Below are 24,668 nucleotides of genomic sequence, written 5' to 3'. Positions count from 1 at the left end.
CAGGGGATGTGGGGGTCTTAACCCATGAGTCGAAGCGAGAGTGTCGAATACGAGAACTTGTGAAAGGGTTCTTAGGAAGTTCGCAGCACGTTTACCAGCCCACCCTCCGCCAGTTCTTTTTTTCTTTAAACAGAAAAATGTATATGTTTATGTTTAAAGAGGCCCTCGTGCTCTGTGCCGAGGTGCCCACCTGTTTTCTTGTCCCCAAATAATGGTCTTTTACAGGAATTGAGAGGGGTTTTTTTTATGGGGATGTGGGCATTGATGCTTCTTTTGCAGGAGTGGATGTGCACGGGGTGCATTTTTAATCAAAATGTCGGAGAAGGTGGGTGCACCCCGTGCACAAATTGAATCAGATCGACAGGCTGTGTTGTGAATACTCGAGGCTTGCAGTTTCTGATTTTGGAGGGTTTAACCAAGCATTTTTCATTTGCAGAGATAATCAGGATATAGGGTGGACTGCTGTGAGGATCAGGTTGTCTTTTGCTAATGTTACCTCCTTTGCTGGAACTTGTGTTTAGGACTGCAGATAGAAGCTGTTTTTTCTTAGCTTCGAGGAAGGAATAAGAGAAAGTTATGTAACCAAAGTGTTTTAACCTAGGTATCAGAGCTGCCTAATGATACCAAGACTCTTGTTATGAAATTGAAATTAGGAGCATATTTTTATGTGAATCAACAAGTGAATGTCTCTGTGGGTAGATTTAGTACCACCAGAATTCTTTATTTATTTTGTGTCCTATCTTATATAGATCATTCTCCCCTTCATTAAACAGACAGACAGGTTGATTAAATTTCATCATTGCTTCCTGAACCATTCCAGGTTTTTTTTAAATCCTCCTTTGAAAACAAAAGAAGAAAAATAAGAGATACCAGCGAGGGGACTGACGATCAATCTCAGAACTTTCTGCTTTTAAATTAGTGTTTTGAAAGCTGTTCCTATCTGTGTCACTTGTTGCCATCTGTTGATTCATCCACGGGTAGTTCTTTGGAGTGTTTGACTTTCAGCGTGCTTCCTGATCAATAGGTGGCCATGTAGCAGTTGGCTCACCTATAACCCAGTCTTTGTAGAACAATAAAGCAACTGTATGATGCAGACACAGAAACCTCTGGGTTGGGTTTGCAGCATGTTGGCTGAACTCAAGAAGAGCTGGGTTTTTTCACCAATTTTCTAGGCGGCTTTTCTGTTGGGTAACTGGTTTCTGAGGCTTATAGATGGGTATTGCGTAGCCTAACTGAGTGTATTTGGTTAAGTGTATGTGATAAATACTTCTTAGTATTGTTGTTAGTTTGCATTTGGCTGAAATGTAGTGTTTTGTTTTTTTCTTGTGGATTTTTCGTCTTTAAATACGTTTCATATTAGTTCATTTGAGTTGTTTGAAGCTGTATTTTTTCATCTGTTGTCTCTGCATTAGATTGATTTGGCATGTAAATGGCAGCTGCATTAGCATACTGCAGAAAGAATTACCATAAAGAAGGGAAAGATATATTTATTAGTTTAGTCATGTATGTCTTAAACTTTGTTAATGCTATGGGGAGAGGAGAATAGTATTTCCTCATTTCTGTAAATTGCTGCTATGTGAAATGCGGGGTTTTTTTGTTGTTTTCTGGTGAAATCAGCAAGCAAACTACTGTGCCTTCTGAGAGGGAGTATGACAGCACTTTTTGTATCAGAAATAGGACTTACTGTTGTACATTTTTATTGCTTATAGTTTTGGGAATGACCTCAGACAAGCTGATAGCTTTGGGGCTTTGTATTAATAGACCTCAATGTCATGGGGAGGTTTTTGGACCTTCTTGCAAGACTGGTATTCTTCAGACTACTTAGCCTTAAGTCTGTTAGCATCCTTTCTAGGAGAATAGCGTGTGTTTTGACACAATTTGAGCTTTGATCTCTAAATCAGATTTTGGAGGCTTCAGGATTGATGAAACCCGCATTTTTTTGCTGAAATGTATATTTTAATATACCGTTGCAGCCTGGGGCAGGTTGGGCATGGTTACTTATATGAAAGTGCTAAGAGCAGCTTGGATATGAGCATCTTTAACAGGAGGTTGGGAATTCTTTTTTTTTTTTTGGTCCTTAGTTACTAATGCTTCATTAAAAAAAAAAAAAGACTTGAGGTGAGTTTTTATTAAAGGAGTAAATTTGTTTCTATAACACATAAATAAGATCTGAAGGTTACTCAAATGAAACAGAAAATGCATTTATGTATGTATTAGTTGTAAGGGAGCCCTCTTGTCAGAAGTTTCCTTAAGCTTCATGTAAAGAACTAGGGAGATATTAACCTCTTCTTTACTACATTTTAAAGAATACTTGTATTTAAATGTAAAGACCTAAAGCAATAAGAGTAAAAACGTTCTTAATACGGTCTGTCTATGTATACGGTTCCGATGCATGTATAAAGTCTGTAGGGAAAAGAGTGAAACCTGTAGGTTTGTAGTTCACCTTCTGCCCTCCCTGTTGTGAAAATGTGTGTAAAGAAATCCTTTTAGACTCTTGGTATAATGTTAAAAAGAAAATCACTGCATACCCCCTTTCTCCCTTCCTTTTTAGGTCATGTTTAACTAAACCACTCATGAAGCCCAGCAAAATGGCAATAATGCTGCTCTTAGAAGGATCCCCTCATAGGAGTTGTACTGTACAATTCCTGTTGCTATTCTCCCAGCTTGGCGGGTTGCTATCTGAAATGAAGGCATAATATGTAATAAACTTGAATAATTTCATGCTGCCTGCTTGGCTTCCTTATAATTTGAGATAAGGATGTATTTAAGTTTATAGCTGGTTTATGCATATCTTGCCTTTTGACACAGGGTATGCCCGATGTCCATTTGGGTGAGGTAGCTTTTTAATTAAAACATACATTTATTTTTTCATGCCCTGTTCAATTCTGCTTTATATTTATGAAGAGTATTAGACTAATGTTTTTGGAACCTGAGTTCTTACAAGTTTCAAAGATTTAGAAACATTTTTGGCAGTGCTAGCTTCTTGGGCTTCAGTGTGTACTTTAACCGGCTGTGTGAGAATTTGTGTGACTTAATCCTGCAATTGGCCTCTGAGGCAGGAAAGATCATGTATGACAGTTTCTGAAGAGCCAACTAATGTGCTGATTTGTTGGTAGAGACTGGACTGCGGCCAACCACTCTTCTCATTCAAGCAATTAAACTGCAGCCTGATAGCAAAAAGTGTTGTTTCTTGACTGTTTTTGGTGAGATCTCACAAAAAAACCCTATTAATTTCTGTTTTAGCTTTTGGACTCCTAACATAAACTGAAAAAGGTAGTCTTAAGCATTTTCAGTAATTTCTGATAGTGTTGATATTCCATATAGAATTTTTTTCTAACGTAATGTTGATGGAGGGCACAAACACAATGTAAGCAAAGGTTTATACTTCTCTAAAATCATGCAGGAGAGGCTGTTGTATTTTAGTAATGGGATCTTAATGTGTGATTCTTTTTCTATCAAGCTTTTCTTATTAAATTTAAGAAAAGAAGTTGGTACTGTTATTCTTCTGACATAGGTCCCCTCCCTTAGAGCTCTTGGCTAGACTGCAGTCATGACTGACTAGAAGAATGGAAGGTTCTGTCCTACAGCCATACACAGCATTGCTAGTGCATCTGTGTCACACTGGAGTTTAACTATACCACTCCTTGATTTCTTCAGCTGAGCCTTTCTACTGCTGCTTACTACTGAGTTATGTATTGGTTTGTCTTGGGACAGGTGGAAAAGCATTTGATATGTCTATATGTGGCTTTCCTTTTAAAAAAGGAGAGGGGGGGAAAAAAAGAAAGCTAGACGTAAAGACTCAAAAGTTGAGGCTGATACATAATCCTAAGTGGACTCTGTTTTGCCTTGTTGAAGGATAAGATCAGTTCAGAATGTTCTAGAGTCTGCGATATGCTGCTTGTTTGCCTTTGAGTACAAACAAACAAACAAAAAAATCACCATCACTTTAACTTGTTTGTGCTGCTTTTATGAACAACAGTACAGTCAAACTTCCAGTTTTGACCTGGGTACAACAAAGCATGCGACCTGATCTAGGTGAACCTGCTTCTGCAGGAGGGTTGGACTAGATGATCTCTAAAGGTCCCTTCCAACCCCTACCATTCTGTGATTCTATGTTATGGTAAAACTCCTGTTTTTTCCTGCCTCTTTTCTAGTGATTCCTCAAGAGGTAGTAGAAGAAACCATAGCATCCCCTTGTTGACTCGACATGATGACAGTGAATATGCATGTACTTTTCATTCTGTCTTTGTGTTTCTTCTTTTACCACAGTGTTTGTAACCGGTGATGATACTGGAAGAGTGGAAAAAGTGTTACCACGTTCTCTGAAAGCCCTGGCTTGAGTCCCTTTTGAGATTTGATCTGTTCTCCATTTGAGAAGCCTATTATTTCTTTCCTGTTTGTGATGCCACAAATACAAAAAAGCTAGGAAAATGAGGTGTGGTTTGTTGCTTTTCTTTTTTCCTCTGTTCTAAGCACACAGCATGTCTATGTTGGTACCAATAACTGTGTATGAAAGTATTGTGTATTCTGTGCTGCAATATGATGATGTATTCTACTAGTATGAACTCAGTCATCTAATTGCTAGTAAATTGCAAGTCATAAACAGAACTCTCCAATGAATCCTGATAAGAGCTCAGTTCTTAGCTAGAAATTGTATGGGGAGCTACTATGCTAGAAGCTTTAACACAGTTTATTGGAAGTATTGTTCATATCACTTTTCCTGTAAAAATGTGCTGCAAACTCTGCTTTGGCAGTAGCTTTTAACTGGAGACTTGGTATTAGCAGAGCTGACTCCACATGGCTTGTGTCCATGTACAACATGGCTAATGACTATGAAAAACATACCTAAAACTTATTAGCTGAACGAAAAATGTCCTGTCACACCTGCCAGAAATAAAAGGAGTAAACCATTGTACACCATAATGAAATAATGTTAATCAGCATCCAATTTGTCCGACAGTTTTTCCTGTGAGTGGAAGTTCTGGAATAATGGCAAGGCTATATGTGGGGGTTTTTTCCCTCTCTAAATTAACATAAATGGTTATCTGATAAGTGTAGTGAATGCTGTGTGATCTGCATTGTATTGTTTGCTGAAAATACAATACAGCAGAGAGGAAACAGTCTCAGAGGTTCCTGGAGTGTATGGAAGAAAACTTCCTGACACAGCTGGCGGGGGAGCCAGCAAAGGAGGGCACCCCACTGGGCCTGGTGTTTGTGAACAGGGAAGATCCTGTGAGTTATGTAATGTTGGAAGCCGTCTTGGGCACATGATACAGTTCTTGGTCCTTGGAGAACAAAGGATGGAGGTCGACAGAGCTGCCACCTTGGACTTCCGGAGGGTAGATTTTGGCCTTGGAAGGCAGTCTTGAAGGGCAAAGGAGTCCACGAAGGCTGGAGATTCTTCAAGAGTGCAATGTTCAAGGTGCAGGAATAAGCTGTCCCCATGTGCTGAGAGATGAGCTGCTGGGGAGGAAGACCACCCTGGCTGAAGAGAGACTTTGAACTAGAACTCAGGAGAAAAAGGAGAGTCTATGACCTTTGGAAGAGAGGGTTGGCAACTCAGGAGAACTGCAGGGGTCTTGTGAAGTATGCAGGGAGAAAATTAGAAGGACCAAAGCCCAGCTAGAACTTAAATCTAGCTACTGCCATAAAACAAACAAAAAAAAAGGTTCTGTAAATATATTAGCAGCAGCAGGCAAGTTAATTAGAATCTCCATCCTGTATTGAATATTGGAGGAATCATAATGCCAAAGAACGAGGAAAAGGCTGAGGTACTTAATGCCTTCTTTGTCTTAGTCTTTAATCGTAAGACCAGTTGTTCCCCCTGAGCTGGAACATGGGGCCAGGGATCAGAATGAAGCCCCCATAATTCAAGGGGAAAGGGTTAGTGGACTGCTTCACCACTTAAGACACACAGGTCTGTGGGGTTGGATGGGATCTGCTGGAGGGTACTGAGGGAACGGGCAGAAGTGCTCCCCAAGTGACTTTCCATCATTTACCAGCAGTCCTGGCTGGCTGGGGAGGTGCCAGTGGACTGGAGGTTAACAAAGGTGTCACCCATCTACAACAAGAGCTGGAGGGAGGAGCTGGGGAACTACAGAGCTCTCAGCTTGACCTTGGTGCTGGGGAACATTATGGAGCAGATGATCTTGATTGCCACCACATGGCATGTACAGGACAAGCAATGATCAGGCCCGGTCAGCAAGGTCTGTGAAAGGCAGGGCCTGTGTGACTGCCCAGACCTCCTGCGATAAGGTGACCCACATAGCGCATGAGGGAAAGGCTCAGGGTTTTCTACCTGGACTTTAACAGAGCCTTTGACACCATTTTCCCCAGTGTTCTCCTGGAGAAAGTGTCTGCCCACGGCTTGGACAGGTTTACTCTTCACTGGGTAAAATTTGTCTGCATGGCTGGGCCCAGAGAGTGGTGAGGAATGGAGTTAAATCCAGTTGTTGGCCGGTCACCAGTGGTGTGCCCCAGGGCTCAATGCTGGGGCCTGTTCTGTTTAGTGTCTTTATCAATGACCCAGAGGAGGGGATCAAGTGCACTCAGTGAGTTTGCAGATGACACCAGAGTGTTGATCTGCTTGAGGACAGGAAAGCTCCTCAGAGGGACCTGGCCAGGCTGGATCAATGGGCTGGGGCCAATTGTATGAGGTTCAACAAGGCCAAGTCCTGTATTGGGGGTCACAACAACCCCATGAAACACTATGGAGTAGAGTGTTTGGAAAGCTGCCTGGAGTAAGAGGACCTGAGGGTGCTGGTCAACACCCAGCAACATGAGCCAGCAGTATAGCCAGGTAGCAAAGAAGACCCTTGTCATCCTGTCTCACCGTCAGCAGGACCAGGGAAATGATTGCCCTCCTGTACTCGGTGCTGATGAGGCCACACCTGAAATACTGTGTTCGATTTTTGCACCCCTGACTACAAGAAAGACACTGAGGAACTGGAGCGTGTCCAAAGAAGAACAGGGAAGCTGGTGGAGGGTCTGGAGAACAAATCCGAAGAGGAGCAGCTGAGGGAACTGGAGTTGTTCAGCCTGGAGAAAAGGAAGCTGAAGGGTGATGTGATCACTCTCTACAACTACCTGAAAGGAGGTTGTGGTGAGTTGGGTGTCCATCTCTTCTCCCAAGTAATGAGTGATAGGACAAGAGGAAATGGCTTCAAATTATGCCAGGGGAGGTTTAGATTGGATATTAGGAAAACTTTCTTCCCTGAAAGGATTGTGAAGAACTGAAACGGGCTACTCAGGGAAGTGGTTGAGTAACCGTTCCTGGAGGTATTTAAAAGATGTGTAGATATAGCACTTAAGGACCTGGTTTAGTGATGGACATGGCAGTATCAGGTTTATAGTTGGACTTGGTGAACTTAAGGGTCCTTTTCCAACCTAAATTGATTCTGTGGTTCTATATTATCATATCTTTTCCTTTTGTTTCTTGGATTAAAGGGGGGAAAAAATGAAGTCAACAGTGTTCTGTCATATGGTGTGCATTTTGATTTATCACTGTTAAGTTTTCCCTCTCTCTCTGTGCATGTGGAGTTGGGGCAGTTTCCTTCCTCCCCTTCTCAAACATAATAGCATGAAATGTTGTGCTCATCAGATTTTTCTGATGTTCCTGATCCTGGCTATAGCTTGTGCACATTGCTACATTAAAGTGGTCTTTCAGATAGATCTTGAAAAGCATGATAGACACTTGGGAGGCAGTGAATTAAATGAGTTGGGCAAAATTGTTACAGAAGGTGGTAGCAGATTGTCTTTGTATCGCAGGGCATTGCTGAGTGAGTGGCAGATTCTCTTCTGAACTGCTAGAGAGTGGAATAGCAGGAGCAGAACTGAGAATCACTCTAAAATTACACTATTTATTTTGTAGGGAAAAAAACCCCAACTCTGCTATCCTTATCTCCCTCCCCTCCAACCACTGAATTGTAATGCAGAAACATCCTTTCTTTGCCTTTGAGTCTCCCATTTACTGTGGGAATGCATAAAGAGACCGTTACTGACGGAGGGTTGTTTGGTTGGCTTTGGTGATGTGCCAGAGAGGTCCACTGCAGTGTGATGTTCTGCATCTCTGCCCTTCTGACTGGAGTCAGCATCATGTTTAGTGCAGTTTACGGAGCTCAGTGGTGGTTCTTGTCTTCTGGTCTTTTTCCCTTTTGCTCTGGTGTACTCTCCTACATTTGGTACCTTCTCATATTCCAGTTATTAGAGAAAAATCCGTTATCTTTCTTGAATTGCTCAGTTGAGCACGTGGGTTTTTAACAAATGATGGTAATATCCTGCAAGTAGGATATAGAAATTTGACTTGCATTTGATTTGTGTGTTTCCTTGTCTTTTTGCTTTGCAGAAACATAGTTTACTCTATGCTTGAAAGGTAGGATTTGGGGAAAAACAAAGGGGTGTATGTATGTGTGTGTATATATATATATTTATATATATATAAATATATAAAGAAATAGAATAGTACTGCTGGAAGTGGAAAAGGAAGGGGAAGAGGTGAACTGTTTGTGTAGTCTACAGTTTAAAAGCCTGTAAAAGCTGGTGGAAAAAGATGTCTCGAGTGAACTAAATGTGAACAGGTGGAATTAGGAAATTAGGAAAAACTTTTTTGCTTATCCACAGAACTGTGTTTGCTCTTCTGAAGTAAGCTAAGGAGTAAGGTCCTTTTGCCCAGTTGGTTAACTAGACAGAGAGAATGAAGTCAGGAGCAATTCTCGAAGTAAAAGTGTATCACTTATTTGTGTTGTCATCTTTCTATCTGAAACAAAGTAGTGAACTTTCGAGGTTTTTGTTGAATGTTTGACTCTAAAAGAGTTAAGAGAGGAAACAATATCTCCTGTTTATGTTCTTGTAATGAACTCTAGGAAGATGTTAGCATTATGGAGAGATTATATAAACTCTATCATGTATACCTCATGTTAATTGTCCCTCTTTAGAATCATAGAATGGTAGGGGTTGGAAGGGACCTTTAGAGATCATCCAGTCCAATGCCCCTGCAGAAGCAGGTTCACCTAGATCAGGTTGCATAGGAACATGTCTAGGTGGGTCTTGAAGACCTCCAAGGAAGGAGACTCCACAACCCCTCTGGGCAGCCTGTGCCAGGGCTCCATCACCCTCACGGTGAAATAGTTTTTTCTTATTTTTAAGTGGAACTTTTTGTGTTCCAGCTTCATCCCATTACCCCTTGTCCTGTTACTATCTACTATAAAAGGAGGCACAATGGAGAAAGAAACAGTGGAGTCTTCAGGTTTTGTGTTTTCTCCCGAGTGTATGGGATGAATGACTGTAGGACCTCAAGTTTAACAGAATGATGGAGCTGATTCTTAAGAGTGGTGGACCACATAAAGCTCCCTCTGTCTTACTTTGAAATCTCAACTCTAGCATTTCCAAAACTCATGCTCAGAGTGCAGCATCTTTGTTGTCTTCCACTAATCCATTTTTATAGAGGTGTCATTTCTTCTCTGGTGCTGAGTTCATCCCTCCTCTTTGTTTTCAACTGCTGACTTTCTTCTTACATGCATAAATTCTGACACTGTCTGAGGTGTGTTAGAAGTTAAACCACATTACATGCATAAAGTTGTCATGAAGGAGCCCTTCTGGAATATTTACATTGACTTCACACTTAAGTGCTTTAAGCTAAGACTTAATGATACAGGAATTCTAAAAAGTACAAGCTTAAGGAGTTCTTAACTGCTCCAGTGCTGCAGTATGCTGCCTCATCTCTGTTATTTGTTGGTTAATGCCAGTATAACTACAGTGAGATGGTTTGAGAAACTGGTCCAATCTGAGAAATCCAAAGAAAACCTGGAGTGCTGGGGTGGGAGTGAGAACCTTGAGGATGGGAAGGAACTCCTTCCTTCAGTGCTGCCTCTGAACTTGACTTTTTATTGAATCACTTAATACAAAATAACTTTGTACATTTATTCTGAAATGTTTCTCCTGTCCCCCTGTAACTGACTGTAGTCTGAGCCATTCCCTGCTAGTCTCTCTTAGGAGACAGCACTGAAATTGTAGGAATTGGTCTGCTTCAGCTTTTGGCTTCAGAATGAGGGAGATGCTGTGAAATTCAAAGGGCAGAGGAATAAGCAAAGTGATGTGCAGAGCTTATAGGTTGTAGGAGATGAGGATAAATGTCAGAGAGGATTGTTGGGTTTTTTTAGTGTGAAAAATCTTTAAAATGCTTGGATTTTTAAATCTCTTTTTTTGGACATGAGTTCAGTTACTTATGTTAGAGAAAACCCTTGTTTTTTTGAGGTTTTTTTTTTTGGTCATTCTTCCATAGCAGGAGTATTTGCAAACCTTCCACACCCAAGCTGCTCTTAAATCTGTGTCACTTCAGGGAGATGAAGTGGTGAATTGATAGGAAGAGTGATAATCTTGACTAGGGAAACTTGGGAGTTTTATGGTGCGTAGCTAAATTTCTTACGTTATATTAAAGGAACAAAAATAATCTGTAAGAAGGTTGGAGGACATAAATTTGAGTACAACTTTTCCTCAATTGGATGATTCTTTTTTGACTTGTTGGTTTAAGCAGACTGAGGTTATATTTCTACCTGATTTTTCATGTTGTTATGTATATTGTAACTAGGTGGTATTATCCTCGATGATGGTTTTATCCCAATCAATGGATTGGATTCTTGTGTACAGTGCATAACCTGTATTGTAATAATGCTTGCATATAACTGGTAGAGATTTTGTGTTAATGTACTTCATTTGCTTTGAGGAGTTCCCAGGAGTCGTAGTTACAGGCTCATTGCACCAGGCATTGTAAAACAGAATAAAAAGACTTAATTGTGTAGACTACATTGAATAGAAAAGAAAGACATGTATTACAGGTAATATTAAATATGACCTAAGTATTCATCTTAGCAACTTGTCATAATTTGAAGAGATAATGCATTTAAGACTTTAAAGGCAGGGCCTACTACTCAGTATGAACAAATTATAAAAGATAATTAAATATAATGTGTTAGGGTTTTTAATTTTTTTTTTTTACTGCTGTATAGTTCTGAGTATTTTTGGAACTGGATTAATTTCTGCAATGAGAGTGAGGGCATGGACAGATAGAACCTGGCAACCCTGCTCACACTTTACCTCTTGCAATAAATCGTTGACTTCTCTTCATTGTCTTCAACATTGCAATGCAGAAGGTAAAGGTTTGGTGAGAGTAGTGATGCCTTCACTGAACCTCCTGTCTCACATGCCTGAGAAGGTGAAGAGCAGATCAGAAGCTGTCCTTGAAATGGTTGCTCAGGTCTTGCTGTATTGCCAAACTAAACGTGATGTTTGGAGATATGAACACGGGTGAATCTGCAGTAAGAGGCATGTAATGAGTTGCCAAGCTTTTCAGAAGGTTAGTGAATTGGGGTAGGATGTACAGTCAGCTGATCTGCAGCTTGGAGAATTCAGTATTGTTTTCATTTTGGTGGTGGGAGAAGCGTTGTTTGACTGCTCTGTAAAGATGAAGAGCTTTTTAAATATGAACTTCTGATTTCAAGTGCACTTCAGTAGCCATGCCACTTAGGCAGTTCCTGCTGTGTCCATTTTGCTGGTACAGATGTTTTTGTATAACGATACAGAGAATTGAGTCTGTCAGTTCAGAACTGGCTCTTCTCCCTTGTAGAGTTGTTTCTCGACCGTATCAGTTCCCTGATTTGACTTGCTGCATGAATGGCTGCGTCAGCACCGTGGAAGAGACTGGACCTCTTAAGCTAGTGCAATGAAGACTGACACTATATGAAACCAAAATAGATGTTTTAATCTTTGACATAAAATGGAATCTGATTCATTTGCTTAAGTTCTTATTAAAATACCTGTAGCTCTTAAAGAGTTGGATAACTGTCAGCTCTCAATTAGTGGATTTTTAAAAGCCATATAAGCGTATCTGTGCTGTGAACTGAGGCTGAGAACCAATGTCATAATAAAGTCCAAAATAATTCTGATGAACTTTGGTCATTAGCTATATTTCTAGAAATATATGTGTTCACAGCAGCACAACTTCAGTACCAGCTTACAACAAAACTTTGTTCTTGTCAGATTTCTTTCTACGTCTTTAAAGAACATGAGTTTAACAGCACACTTCACTCAAATTTCAGGACAACAGTGCAAATGGTATTTTAGTTCTGCTCACATGGTGAGTAAGGAAGGCTTGCAGATGCAAAACATCTGATCAAGTATTTTTAATTTGGTGTTATTGAAGTGTTTTTTGAAAAAACAAAACATTTTGGGGATGGGGAAGAAATCAGTCAAATAGCCGCCATGTGATTATTTTTTGTTTGCTTAAAGGATACCTTCTAGTGTAGTAGTTAAGTACTCCATGTATGTCTGTTCATGTCTCCCCTGTGAGACAGGAGGATGCAATGACTCAGGCTTAATAAAATTTTCTGTGGCCACTTAGGGAAATATATGAAATAAGGAGTGAATGTGGATCTTATCTAGCACAATAATCCCCAGAGCATTCCCCTCTCTCAAGTGACAAAGCTCACTGTGTTCCTTCTGCTGCGCTCATCTGTTCTTCACCCATTCTGTGAGAAACACTTCCTTAATTGTTTGGATTTAAGCTCATCTATTCTGACTTTCTAAAAAGCTGTACAGACATTTTGATAAAGAAGACATAGTGTCTCTGTGAAATTATGTAAATGAGTTACAATCCCCTTGGCCAAACTTTTAACTCATTTGAGTAATCTTTTGATAAAGTTTCTCATTGGGCAGAACAAAATTCAGGGTTGGGGTTTTTTTTGTCACGACGAGTATTAGTACTAATTTGCAAGACATGTTGCTAATATGTGTTATTATTAGACACTTAAGCGTGAGTAGCAACTACATATGGGTGTTTTTAAGACATGCTGTGACTTTTTTAGAATGTAAAATTCAGTTTCCAGTAAGAGAATATTCCAGTTTTAAGTTTGGTTTGTATATACTATCCAAGATTATCTACTTCATTTTATCTATTTCAACAGATCCTGGCACTTTCAGTGAAAATTAATTGTATAGTGTTTAAACTTTGAGTGATATGCTAGAGCTTCTTTGATAAAATAAATGAAAATGGGTTGGTGAGAGACAGATTTGATTGCAATTTTCACCAGAAATGTGGTGGTGAATAAGACAATATCAGAGTTTACCATGTCTTAGATCATTCCATTTATTTGTAGTATGCAAAAGTAACTTTTAATAAAGCAGAATCTGGAACAGCTTTATAGAAAGCTGTAAAGAAAATCTGTTTGCTGTTCAGGGTAACCACAACTTTGTGGAGGAAGTGGGCAGTGAGTATTACTGCTTGGACAAACCAATGACCTTTTGAAGTGCTGGCTGTCTTCATTTTGCTTCCATATCACACCTAGGACTGGAAACTAAAATTGTCTTTTCTTTTAGAAGCACATCAAATGTAGAAAAAATAAGTTATATCCGTTACTTTAAATGCAATCTTAAGTTTAATCCTTAAGTTAATTTACTTGTGGCATAGCTGATTTGCCTTCTACTTAAAAGCAGCAGGCAGAGTAATGTTCGTCCATTTAAATTTAAGAAAAAACTCTTTCACTGTTGAGGTGAGGGAGCCCTGGCACAGGCTGGCCAGAGGGGTTGTGGAGTCTCCTTCCTTGGAGATCTTCAAGACCCACCTGGACATGTTCCTATGCGACCTGATCTAGGTTGACCAGGTTCTGCACGGGGGGTGGACTGGATCTCTAAAGGTCCCTTCCAACCCCTACCATTCTATGAGTCTATGAAACAAGATTATTCTACTCCCAGCCATTGCTTAGGTATGCGGGTAATAACTGTACCTGCAGAAATGAGGGTTTGCAACTTGACTTTGACAACAGAAATAACACTTTCAGTACTTGGAAACCTTTTTGTACAGTTTTTCAGGCTTAATTCAGATCCTAGGGGTTGTTTACTTACAAGTTATGCTGAGTTGCTCATATTCAAGTTCTGACTAGGTGGCATTTTTTTCTTTGCGGGTGTACTCTACTACTTTAAGAAGATGTGAAGAAGGACAAAAATGGTAATTTTTTCTGTTTTGTATGGATTGTGACTAGAAATGGCTATGGAGATGTATATGTAGCTCTGTGATTTGCACAGCATTTAGCAAAGAAGCCTGGCCGTTCTCTAAAATCCTCACTTGTTTGTGTACATTTTTTGACTATGAAAAATGCTATCTTACTGTTTGTCACCTGCCTGCAACTACATTTTCTTTCCTGATAAGCATGCTAGGAAGTGAGAGGTCTTTGACAGATCACTGAATATATATTGCATTTGACTGCTGCCTGAGACTTCTCTGCACAGATGGGTCACAGTAGTCAGCCCAAATCTAAAGAAAATTTAACAAAGCAGAAAGACCTCACTTATGTCCTAGAGAATGAAGCAATGTTGGTTTGTTTCCTCCTTTATAGGCCTATCATTAAGAATTAAGCGTATTAGCACAGTATTTTGAGTCTTACCTCACTTGGTTTTGAGCTGTCTGTCTGTAGTGATGCACTACTATGCTGGCATCAGTGTTACATGGGAATGTCTGGGCAGCTGTCCTGTATTTGGCCAATCTTTAATCATCAGGACAAAAAAGTTTTAAGGATTTCTATGGGTTTTGAAAACCTAGCATAGTATGTTACAGAAGATGTTTTCATGTGGTAATCTTGGTGTGTTAATTAGCAGTGGTTGGGAGCAGTCTCATGCATGCCATTGACTACTGTTTGGTAGTCTTACAGTAGGATCACCATGCAGTAGCTCCTGGTTTTGAGGAACTCATATGTTAGAGAAGTTCTACAAAGTGGTTTTGACAATTAAACAAGAAACAAAACCTGTATTGTAGGTGTGCTTAAAAAATAAGTTCACTTGGAAAAGATAAACTGAAGGACTACCTGAAATACCTTCAGGTGTTTCACAGGTAAGTCTGAGACATGGTTAAGAGGACTTGCTGTTCTCTTTCTTCAAGACTTACATGCAGCCGTTTTATAAGTGAGGCTGTTTCTTTACCAGCCATGCAAGCTTGTGATACACTTTCTTTGTTCCTAACAGGTTGAAGGCAAATTTTGGTTACTGTGCTATTTGGGAAGGTGCAGAGTGAAACAGCTTAGCCTCGTGAATGTAGTCTGTAATCTCTAGATGGAATATGCTTAGACGGCTCTACAGCCACAGGCTATAAATACCTGAGGAGAATCTTGAAGCTTTATTGAAAGAACTGGATGTACATCTAGTGAGAGTGTAGGTGTGACAATGGATTATTGAAAGCAGTGCAAGAATCTTTCCTTTTGAATAAATACATTAAGGCTTTGTGTGTTTTTGTTGTGTTGGAAAAGACCAAACCAAAATGTGTGTGATTTGTGACTGTTAACAGAGCTCTTCTTTGGAGGCAGAGTTTTGCCCCTTACGCTAGGGATGGGATTACATATGTATACTACCGTTATGGAGCTCTATGTGATTGTGTTGTAGTCTCTAGTCAGCAGCTGATGTATAATCCTCTTGAGTTCCTCCATGTGGAGGAGTCTGTACAAGCTAAAGTGTTTTCTTTAAAGGCTTCCAGTAAAATTTCAATCAAGTGTATTTTTTTTTTCCTGTGGATCTAGGTAGACTCTGAAGACGTCATCTGTTTGAACATATTTTATTAACAAGGTTTGCCCATGGTATTATTCTTGGTGGTTTTGCTGAGAACACAGCACTTAGATCCAAGCACTTTACAGCGCTGCTGTTATTAAGAAAGGTTATTACAATAGTAATGGTAATAGTCCTGTATTTATAATACGGTAATGATAGGAAATGTGTTATGTGTCTCAATGTTATCAATGATGTAATGGATTGAAGCAGCTCCTATATTTTCTTACACTTGTTACTAATGCCTTGTTTTGGCTGCTGTTCTACTGGTGATGTACTTGGACTCCTTGTAAGATAGTCAAAGCATCTGTAGGAGGCATGAAAACTAAGAGCATTTGCTTAGGGCACCAGTAACTTTAAGTTCTTCTGATGAAAACTGTATAATAATTTGTCAGTGTAAAATCCAAGATTGTCTTTGGTGTTTTGTTTTTCTTTAAACAAATAAGAAACTGTTCTCCCTGTTTTGAGTTAGCATATACATCTTCTGGACTAAATAAATACTATGTGATTGCATGAGTGTATGGAGAATAGGAATTTGTGCCTCAGGTTGACCTTTACTAGATCTCTGTTCCTAAAGGTACCTGAATGGTGTTTCTGTTTCATTGTGTAGTTAAAATGAATCTTTTTGTTCCAACAGTGAGGAAATGTGAAGGATGTTTCCTAGCATTGTTAACATATGTTAGCAGTTTTCAGGCCTTTGTTAGTATTTTTACAGAAGAGTTAATGTCATCAGTGATGAAAGTTTTTTTATGATGTAAGGCAAAAGAGGCTTCCTGAGACCTTGTTCAGACTTTGGCTTAAGTGGAGCTTATTTTGGATATTTAAATGTTAGTCTGAGATTCTGTGAAAGACTGAGCCTATGATGAGGATGGAAGTGTTGCTTTCACAAGAAGAGGATAAAAACCACGGGACTGCCAGGGCGTGCACGCAGTGTCACAGCACGTGAATGTTACTGATTGCAGAACCCCAAACTGCTTATCTAGAGAACCTGCTTTCTAACAGCTGCCAGTTGCAGTAGATGTTCCCTTACCTTTAGTTTCGTGACTTCCTTCTATTTCTATGTATGTTTTCTTTCCTGTTTTTTTTTTATTCTGCATCATTTTTCATTGTAACAGTGAGTCATAGAAAAAGGAAGAAAGGAGCTTGCATTAGGTACCCCAATTTTGAGGACAGGAGCTTCAAACTCATGAAACATCAAAAGGAATAATTCAGAAAAAGGAGGAATTTATCCATAAAAAGCCTAAACTGAACAGATTGTCATGGAGTAGCATTCATAGAAATGTTATTCATGTGGTATATGTTGTCTTTAAAATGCTAAGAAAGCGGTAGTTTAGCAGAACAGCAGACCTCTCTTGTAGATGACACTTAAAATATTAGAGTATAAGATTAAAATGGCAGTAAAGTTGACTTCCTAGAAGGAGACAGACAGAATTGAAAGTATTAACAATTTGCAAGTTCCCTTCTGATTCTAGTAAGTGTTTCGATAGTATTCTTGTGGACACGAAGGTGCATGAACCAGGGCTATAGCATAAAGAATGCCTTTTAGTTAGCAGAGAGGGATTGTGGAAATGCCTTACAGTGGCCTTTTGTGTGTGTTCTGTAGCTTGTATGCACGAACAGATAGTAGAAACCCAGTTTATAACCACAGTGCCTTTCTGAAAGACCCTGACAGTAGAGTGAGAGCCTTCTGTATATAATAATACATATTAATAAGAAAGATAAGTTTTCAGAGGCAGATGGGAAAAGAGCACAATGCCAGACATTGCCTGCATCTCCTCATTTGTGTGCTTGTTCTCTTGGGACTCTTTGGTGATCTTCGACTTGAACAAAACTTTTAAGTGCAAAACTAGACTTTGGTTCTGAGTGGATTCAGTTGAATGTGATAAACACAAAACATGGTTAAGTGAGAAAACAGTGCAGGCATGTCTTCCAGGAAGTCTCCCAAGCTGAAGAGATAGGTTCTGTTTCCTGGAAAACTCTGAGCATTGTCTTCACTTGTATTTAAAGGAAGGAATCTGTCCAGGTGGCTTTATCCCGTTTGTTTTCAGGAAGGAAAAACCACAAGGCATTTCAGAAATGAAATGCTTTTGTGGCCTCTTGATTTTATTTATTTACATAGTTTTTAAAAGGACTGTGTGTGTGCATTCATAACCATCCTTTCCTTAATGTGTCAAGGGATGTGTCAAGTTTTTTCAGAGGGATTAGTCAGGGTCTCCGGACAATTTTGCAGCTGTGGTCTAGTCCTTGAGGATGAGTCGTGATTCCATACTGAATAATAGATTGAAGAAGGTAGGAGAGCCTTCCTGAAGTGCATTTACTAAATAGTTGATTGTGTAAATGTAGGTGATCATACACAGTATTCCAAAATACGAATTCTGACTGACAGATACGTTAAGTTTCATTCAAAGTAATGTAAAGGTGCTGAGAGATTGTTGCAGAACCTTTTGCTCAAATAGAATGGACTTGTTCTGACTTTCCGAATCTTTTAAAACAAAGCATACTGGGGGTATAAAATACTGTGTTTTGTCTTGCTGTGTTTTCACCAATAAACATCACTGGAGTAGTAAGGAACAGAGCATGGTGCAGATGTCTTAAGGGTGTACTGGTGCCAGTTCGTTCACAAATTCCCATAGATCCTTTTCAATGGATTATCTTGGTTTGAGCTTTGGTCAGTTCTATCTTGAATGTTTTCTAATAGAGGTCTTCCCCAAAGTGAAACGTAGGCCTTGCACATCATTCCTATGAGATCCAAGTGTGGCTTGAGAGCACTGTAAGGTTCTTGTTGTTGCACGTCTAAATATGATAGCAAAATACTTGATTACTCCCAGTGTTAGCCATAGAGAACAGCTGGAAGGTAAGGATCATTCTCCTTCGCTTTGCAAAATATTGTTGAAAGCAGGTTTCTTCAGGGGCACATAAACGGGCTCAGTAGATGACTGTGGGGAAATACTGATGCTGAAAGTGCACTTGAACAAGTATCAGGCTACCAACTTGTATTTTCTTGAAAGTGAATGGTTTCTCTTGCTTGTGCTGCCTAGAAGGCAGGAAAGTTGCAAGAAGAGGGGGCAAATATACATTGGGGTACCAGAAAGTAGGAGGCAAATACAGAATACTATTACAGCAGCGGTATTAGTGTGACTGGAAGATGTGGATGCTACACCTTTCTCTTTTTTTCTCTTTCTCCCCATTTAGGAGGGCTTTCAAGCTGCTGCTCTGCTGCTGAACAGCATGCAGTCCTTTCGGGAGCAAAGTAGTTACCACGGAAACCAGCAGAGCTACCCGCAGGAAGTGCACGGTTCATCCCGACTGGAAGAGTTCAGCCCCCGCCAGCAGGCCCAGATGTTCCAGAGCTTCGGAGGAGGTGCTGGCAGTGGACGTCGTGGAGCAGCAGGAGCCTCTACAGCAATGCCTGGTGAGAGCTCCGGCCATCAGAGCTACCAAGGTTTCAGAAAAGAAGCAGGAGAGTTTTACTACATGGCTGCCAACAAAGATCCAGTGGCGTCAGGAGGGCAGCAGCCACCTCAGCGCAGGCCTTCTGGACCAGTGCAGAGCTATGGGCCCCCTCAAGGGAGTAGCTTTGGGAGTCAATATGGGAGTGAGGGACATGTGGGCCAGTTTCAAACACAGCACTCGAGCCTCGGGGGTGTATCCCACTATCAGCAGGATTATACTGGCCCTTTTTCTCCAGGGAGTGCGCAGTATCAGCAGCAGGCTTCTAGCCAGCAGCAGCAGGTGCAGCAGCTGAGACAGCAGATCTATCAGTCTCATCAGCCTTTACCCCAGGCTTCCAGCCAGTCTGCTTCTAGCACCTCGCACTTGCAGCCAATGCAGCGTCCATCCACCCTGCCCTCCTCAGCTTCTGGGTACCAGTTACGAGTGGGTCAGTTCAGCCAACACTATCAGCCACCTTCGTCGTCCTCTTCTTCCTCTTTCCCCTCCCCGCAGCGTTTTGGCCAGTCAGGACAGAATTACGACGGAAGCTACAGTGTGAATTCCGGGTCCCAGTATGAAGGCCATGCCGTGGGTTCCAACGCACAGGCATATGGGACCCAGTCAAACTACAGCTTTCAGACTCAACCGATGAAAAGCTTTGAGCAGTCTAAGCTACCCCAGAGCGGGCAGCAGGGGCAGCAGCAGCAGCAGCAACAGCACCCGCCTCAGCACGTCATGCAGTATTCAAATGCTGCCACCAAGCTCTCTCTTCAAAGCCAAGTGGGACAGTACAGCCAGACTGAAGTTCCTGTAAGGTCGCCGATGCAGTTCCACCAAAACTTCAGTCCGATCTCTAATCCGTCTCCTGCCGCGTCTGTGGTTCAGTCTCCGAGCTGCAGCTCCACCCCATCTCCGCTCATGCCAGGTGGAGAAAATCTCCAGTGTGGGCAAGGCAACATGTCCATGAGTTCCAGAAACCGCATCCTGCAGATGATGCCCCAGCTTAGTCCTACACCATCTATGATGCCAAGCCCCAATGCTCACGCTGGGGGATTCAAGGGGTTCGGGCTGGAAGGACTGCAGGAAAAAAGGCTGACGGATCCGGGGCTGAGCAGCCTGAGTGCTCTGAGTTCTCAAGTGGCCAATCTGCCCAACACAGTCCAACACATGTTGCTCTCGGATGCCTTGGCACCTCAGAAAAAAAGCTCCAAAAGGTCATCCTCTTCAAAGAAGGCTGACAGCTGTACCAACTCAGAAGGCTCCTCCCAGGCAGAGGAACAACTCAAGTCTCCCCTGGCAGAGTCCCTTGACGGTGGCTGTTCCAGTAGTTCAGAGGATCATGGGGAAAGGGTGAGACAGCTTAGTGGCCAGAGCACTAGCTCAGACACCACTTACAAAGGGGGTAACTTAGAGAGATCCAACTCTTCACCAGCACAAGGCTCTCAGAATGAGCCATCAAAACTCAGCAGCAGCCCTGCAGCTAGGGAAGATGTGGCCTCCCCTGATGGGAAGGAAGCTGTGGTGGCTGTGGAAAATGCCCCAAAAGTCAACGAAAAGGCAGTTGGAGTGATTGTCTCCCGGGAAGCCATGACAGGAAGAGTAGATAAGTCAGGTGGACAGGATAAACCTGCACAGGATGATGCTCCCACAACGACTCAGGCACCAGCTAGTGCTAGTGGAGCAAAAGAAGCAGGCACTCAGCCAGAAACTCAAGGAGGTAGTAAAGGGAGCAAAAGTGGAGATAACACTAACCATAACGGAGAGGGGAACAGCCAGCCTGGTCATGCAGTCGTGGGGCCAAGTTTTCCTGCAAGAACAGAATCTTCTAAATCTCCTGGCAGTTTAAGATACAGTTACAAGGATAATATAGCAGCTGGCATACAGAGGAGTATTGGTGGCTTTCCACAGTATCCTGGCCAAGAAAAAGGAGATTTTCCAGGGCACAGTGAGCGCAAAGGCCGGAATGAGAAGTTTCCCAGCCTCCTACAGGAGGTCTTACAGGGGTACCACCATCACCCAGACAGAAGGTATTCTAGAAATGCACAGGAGCATTCTGGGATGGCTGGGAGTTTGGAGGGAGCCATGAGGCCCAATATCCTAATTAGTCAGACCAATGAATTGACCAATAGAGGCCTCTTAAATAAAAGCATGGGGTCTCTCCTGGAAGGCCCTCACTGGGGTCCCTGGGATAGGAAGTCTAGCAGCGCAGCTCCTGACATGAAGCAGATAAATCTAGCTGATTACCCTCTTGCTAGAAAGTTTGATGTGGAGTCTCAGTCTTCCGCTCATGAAGCGGGAACGCTCTCAGAGAGGAGATCAGTGATCTGTGACATATCTCCATTAAGGCAACTTGTCAGAGATCCTGGCCCTCACCCAATGGGGCACATGGGTCCCGAGGCCAGAAGCGGAAGGAGTGAACGTCTTGCCCCTGGCTTGAGCCAGTCAGTAATACTCCCTGGTGGTTTAGTGTCCATGGAAACAAAGATGAAAGCTCACAGTGGGCAAATAAAAGAAGAAGATTTTGAACAGTCAAAGAGCTCAGCTAGCCTCAATAATAAAAAAACAGGAGACCATTGTCATCCTGCTGGCATCAAGCATGAATCTTTCCGGGGCAATGCCAGCCCTGGAGCTGCAGTCGCTGATGCTTCAGACTACATTCCCCAGCAGGACAGCAGATCGACGCCGATGAGACGAGCACCTGGCAGAACTGGAAGCAGCAGGGGTAAATCGCCTTCTCAATACCACGATCTTGCTGATAAGCTGAAAATGTCACCAGGCAGAAGCAGAGGCCCGGGGGCAGATCTGCATCACATGAACCCACACATGACGCTATCTGAAAGAGTTAGTAGGGGTTCCTTGCATTCTGCTTACCCTCAGAATTCAGAAGGCCCGTCTTTGGCTTCAGCGTATCACGCAAACGCTAGGCCTCACGCTTTCGGTGACCCTAACCAGAGCTTAAATTCGCAGTATCATTACAAGAGACAGATGTACCAGCAACAGCAAGAAGAATACAAAGATTGGGCAAGCAGCGCTGCTCAGGGTGTGATTGCTGCAGCTCAGCACAGGCAGGAAGGATCAAGGAAGAGCCCAAGACAACAGCAATTTCTGGACAGAGTGAGGAGTCCCTTAAAAAATGACAAGGATGGAATGATGTACCTTCAAGGTAGCTCTTACCACGATACTGGAAGCCAGGAAGGCGGGCGCTGCGTCATGGGGAGTGACGGTACTCCGAGCAAGTGCACCGAATTGAAACACGGCAACCAAAAGTTGCAGCATCATGAGTCTGGTTGGGACCTCTCTCGGCAGACTTCGCCTGCCAAAAGCAGCGGCCCTCTTGGAGCAGCCAACCAAAAAAGATTCTGCCCTCAAGAAAGCGACGGGCGTCGACGAGAGGAATCTGCAGATTTGCCCAAGCCTGGTAACGCCATGCTCAGGCTCCCTGGCCAGGAAGACCAGTCTCCTCAAAATCCGTTAATTATGAGGAGGAGAGTCCGTTCTTTCATCTCGCCTATCCCTACCAAAAGACAGCCACAGGATATGAAGAACAGTGGCAGTGAAGATAAAGGGCGACTGATGGCTTCGGCAAAAGAAGGAGCCGACAAAACTTACAACTCCTATGCCCATTCATCTCAAAGCCAAGATGTTGGCAAGTCGGTTGCAAAGGGAGATTCGTTCAAGGACCTGCCGAGTCCTGATAATAGGAATTGCCCCGCTGTTTCCCTCACAAGCCCGGCTAAGACCAAAATACTACCCCCAAGAAAGGGGCGAGGATTAAAACTGGAAGCTATTGTGCAGAAAATTACATCTCCCAATATTAGGAGAAGTGTTTCTACCAACAGTGCTGAAACTGGTGCTGATACTGTCACTCTTGATGACATCCTGTCCCTTAAGAGCGGACCTGAGGGAGGAAATGCGGCTACACACGGACCAGAGGCTGAGAAGAGAAAAGGAGAAATGTCAGATCAAGTGGGGCCAGCAAGCCAGGATACGGCAGGTGAGATAACTCTTCCAAGGTCTTCGGAAGAGTGGCAAAGCAGCGAAGATGATAAAAACAAGAAGGAGGCCCCTGAAACTGCCAGCGTTGGTAAAGAAGGAGCAGGATCCAGTGCAGCACCACCACCTTCTCAAAAGTCTGGTGGTCAGGGAAGGTCTGATGGATCTGGAAGCGGAGCTGGTACTCTGACCTTTTCCGACTCAAAGCCAATTCCCCCTTCTGGTGTGTTTACTTCTGAACCAAATCCAAAGTCCGAGGAAAAAGATGGAGATGTGACAAACATTTCACCCAAGCCAGACGGTTTCCCTCCAAAGGGGTACTTTCCCTCTGGAAAGAAAAAGGGGAGGCCAATTGGGAGTGTGAACAAGCAGAAGAAGCAGCAGCAGCAGCAACAGCAGCAGCAGCAGCAACTGCCACCGCCCCCACCACCGCCACCAGTACCTTCACAGTCTTCGGAAGGGGGAGGTGGTGGCGAGCCAAAGCCCAAGAGGCAAAGGAGGGAGAGGCGAAAACCTGCAGCTCAGCCACGGAAGCGGAAGCCAAGACGGGCCGCTCCGATTGTAGAGCCTCAAGAACCAGAGATCAAGCTTAAATATGCTACCCAGTCTGTAGATAAAACTGACTCCAAGAATAAGTCCTTTTTCCCTTATATACACGTGGTAAACAAGTGTGAATTAGGCGCTGTGTGCACAATCATTAACGCGGAGGAAGAGGAGCAGAACAAACTGGTGAGGGGTCGGAAAGGACAGAGGTCTTCAACACCCCCTCCTAGCAATGCGGAGAGCAAAGTCCTGCCCACCTCGACTTTCATGCTGCAGGGCCCTGTAGTAACAGAGTCTTCTGTCTTAGGGCATCTGGTTTGCTGCCTGTGTGGCAAATGGGCCAGCTACCGTAACATGGGTGACCTCTTTGGTCCTTTCTACCCCCAGGATTACGCAGCCACTTTGCCCAAGAACCCACCCCCAAAGAGGGCCACAGAAATGCAGAGCAAGGTCAAGGTACGGCACAAAAGTGCTTCTAATGGTTCCAAGACAGATACGGAAGAGGAGGAGGAACAGCAACAACAGAAGGAACAAAGAAGCCTAGCTGCTCATCCCCGCTTTAAGAGGCGGCACCGCTCTGAGGACTGTAGCGGAGCCTCTCGGTCACTTTCAAGGGGAGCTTCTTGTAAAAAAGCAACCACTGACGGTGGCAGTGGTGGTGAAAAGACTCCTTTGGACTCAAAACCCTCTATGCCCACTTCAGAAGGTGGCACTGAGCTGGAGTTACAAATTCCTGAACTACCTCTTGACAGCAATGAATTTTGGGTCCATGAGGGTTGTATTCTCTGGGCCAATGGGATCTACCTGGTCTGTGGCAGGCTCTATGGGCTGCAGGAAGCTGTGGAGATTGCAAGAGAGATGGTGAGTACCTGACCTTGCTATGCAAAATTATTTGTTTTCATTTGCAATGTATATACCATTTGGAATACCATTTTTCCTTGTCCTCCTCTCATGTCTGAAGTGATCATCTTTCACCTTAAATAAATGTTTGATGCTTTTTCTTTTGATGATCTCATTTAGCTCTCTCACATCTGGTCAGACAGATTTTTTTTTCGGGCATCAAAAAAACTGGATGCTGACTACCTACTAAAAGTTCTGGATGTCCAAAGACTTTCTCATGA

The 24,668-nt window shown here is 42.5% G+C and overlaps 1 protein-coding gene across 12 annotated transcripts in view; it reads left to right on the top strand.

The window, feature by feature from the left end:
- The window catches only part of TCF20 (transcription factor 20), a 131,869-nt gene that overhangs the window by 67,850 nt on the left and 39,351 nt on the right, over window positions 1-24,668 (top strand). For 4 of the 12 annotated variants that reach the window (XM_062013604.1, XM_062013575.1, XM_062013613.1 and 1 more), the window contains 2 exons: window positions 4,270-4,435; window positions 18,772-24,408. In XM_062013604.1, coding sequence (XP_061869588.1) covers window positions 18,808-24,408 — 5,601 coding nt within the window. In that variant the 5' untranslated portion in view covers window positions 4,270-4,435; window positions 18,772-18,807. Of the gene's footprint in view, window positions 1-2,527; window positions 2,700-3,183; window positions 3,204-3,669; window positions 3,688-4,269; window positions 4,436-7,048; window positions 7,103-18,771; window positions 24,409-24,668 lie in introns of those variants that run through there. The other 8 variants (XM_062013566.1, XM_062013585.1, XM_062013653.1 and 5 more) reach the window with 5 other exon arrangements.

This window comes from Colius striatus, chromosome 1 (genome assembly GCF_028858725.1).
Source record: "Colius striatus isolate bColStr4 chromosome 1, bColStr4.1.hap1, whole genome shotgun sequence".
In the NCBI taxonomy this organism is placed as follows: Eukaryota; Metazoa; Chordata; class Aves; order Coliiformes; family Coliidae; genus Colius; species Colius striatus.
This window is presented reverse-complemented; position numbering and strand designations above follow the sequence as displayed.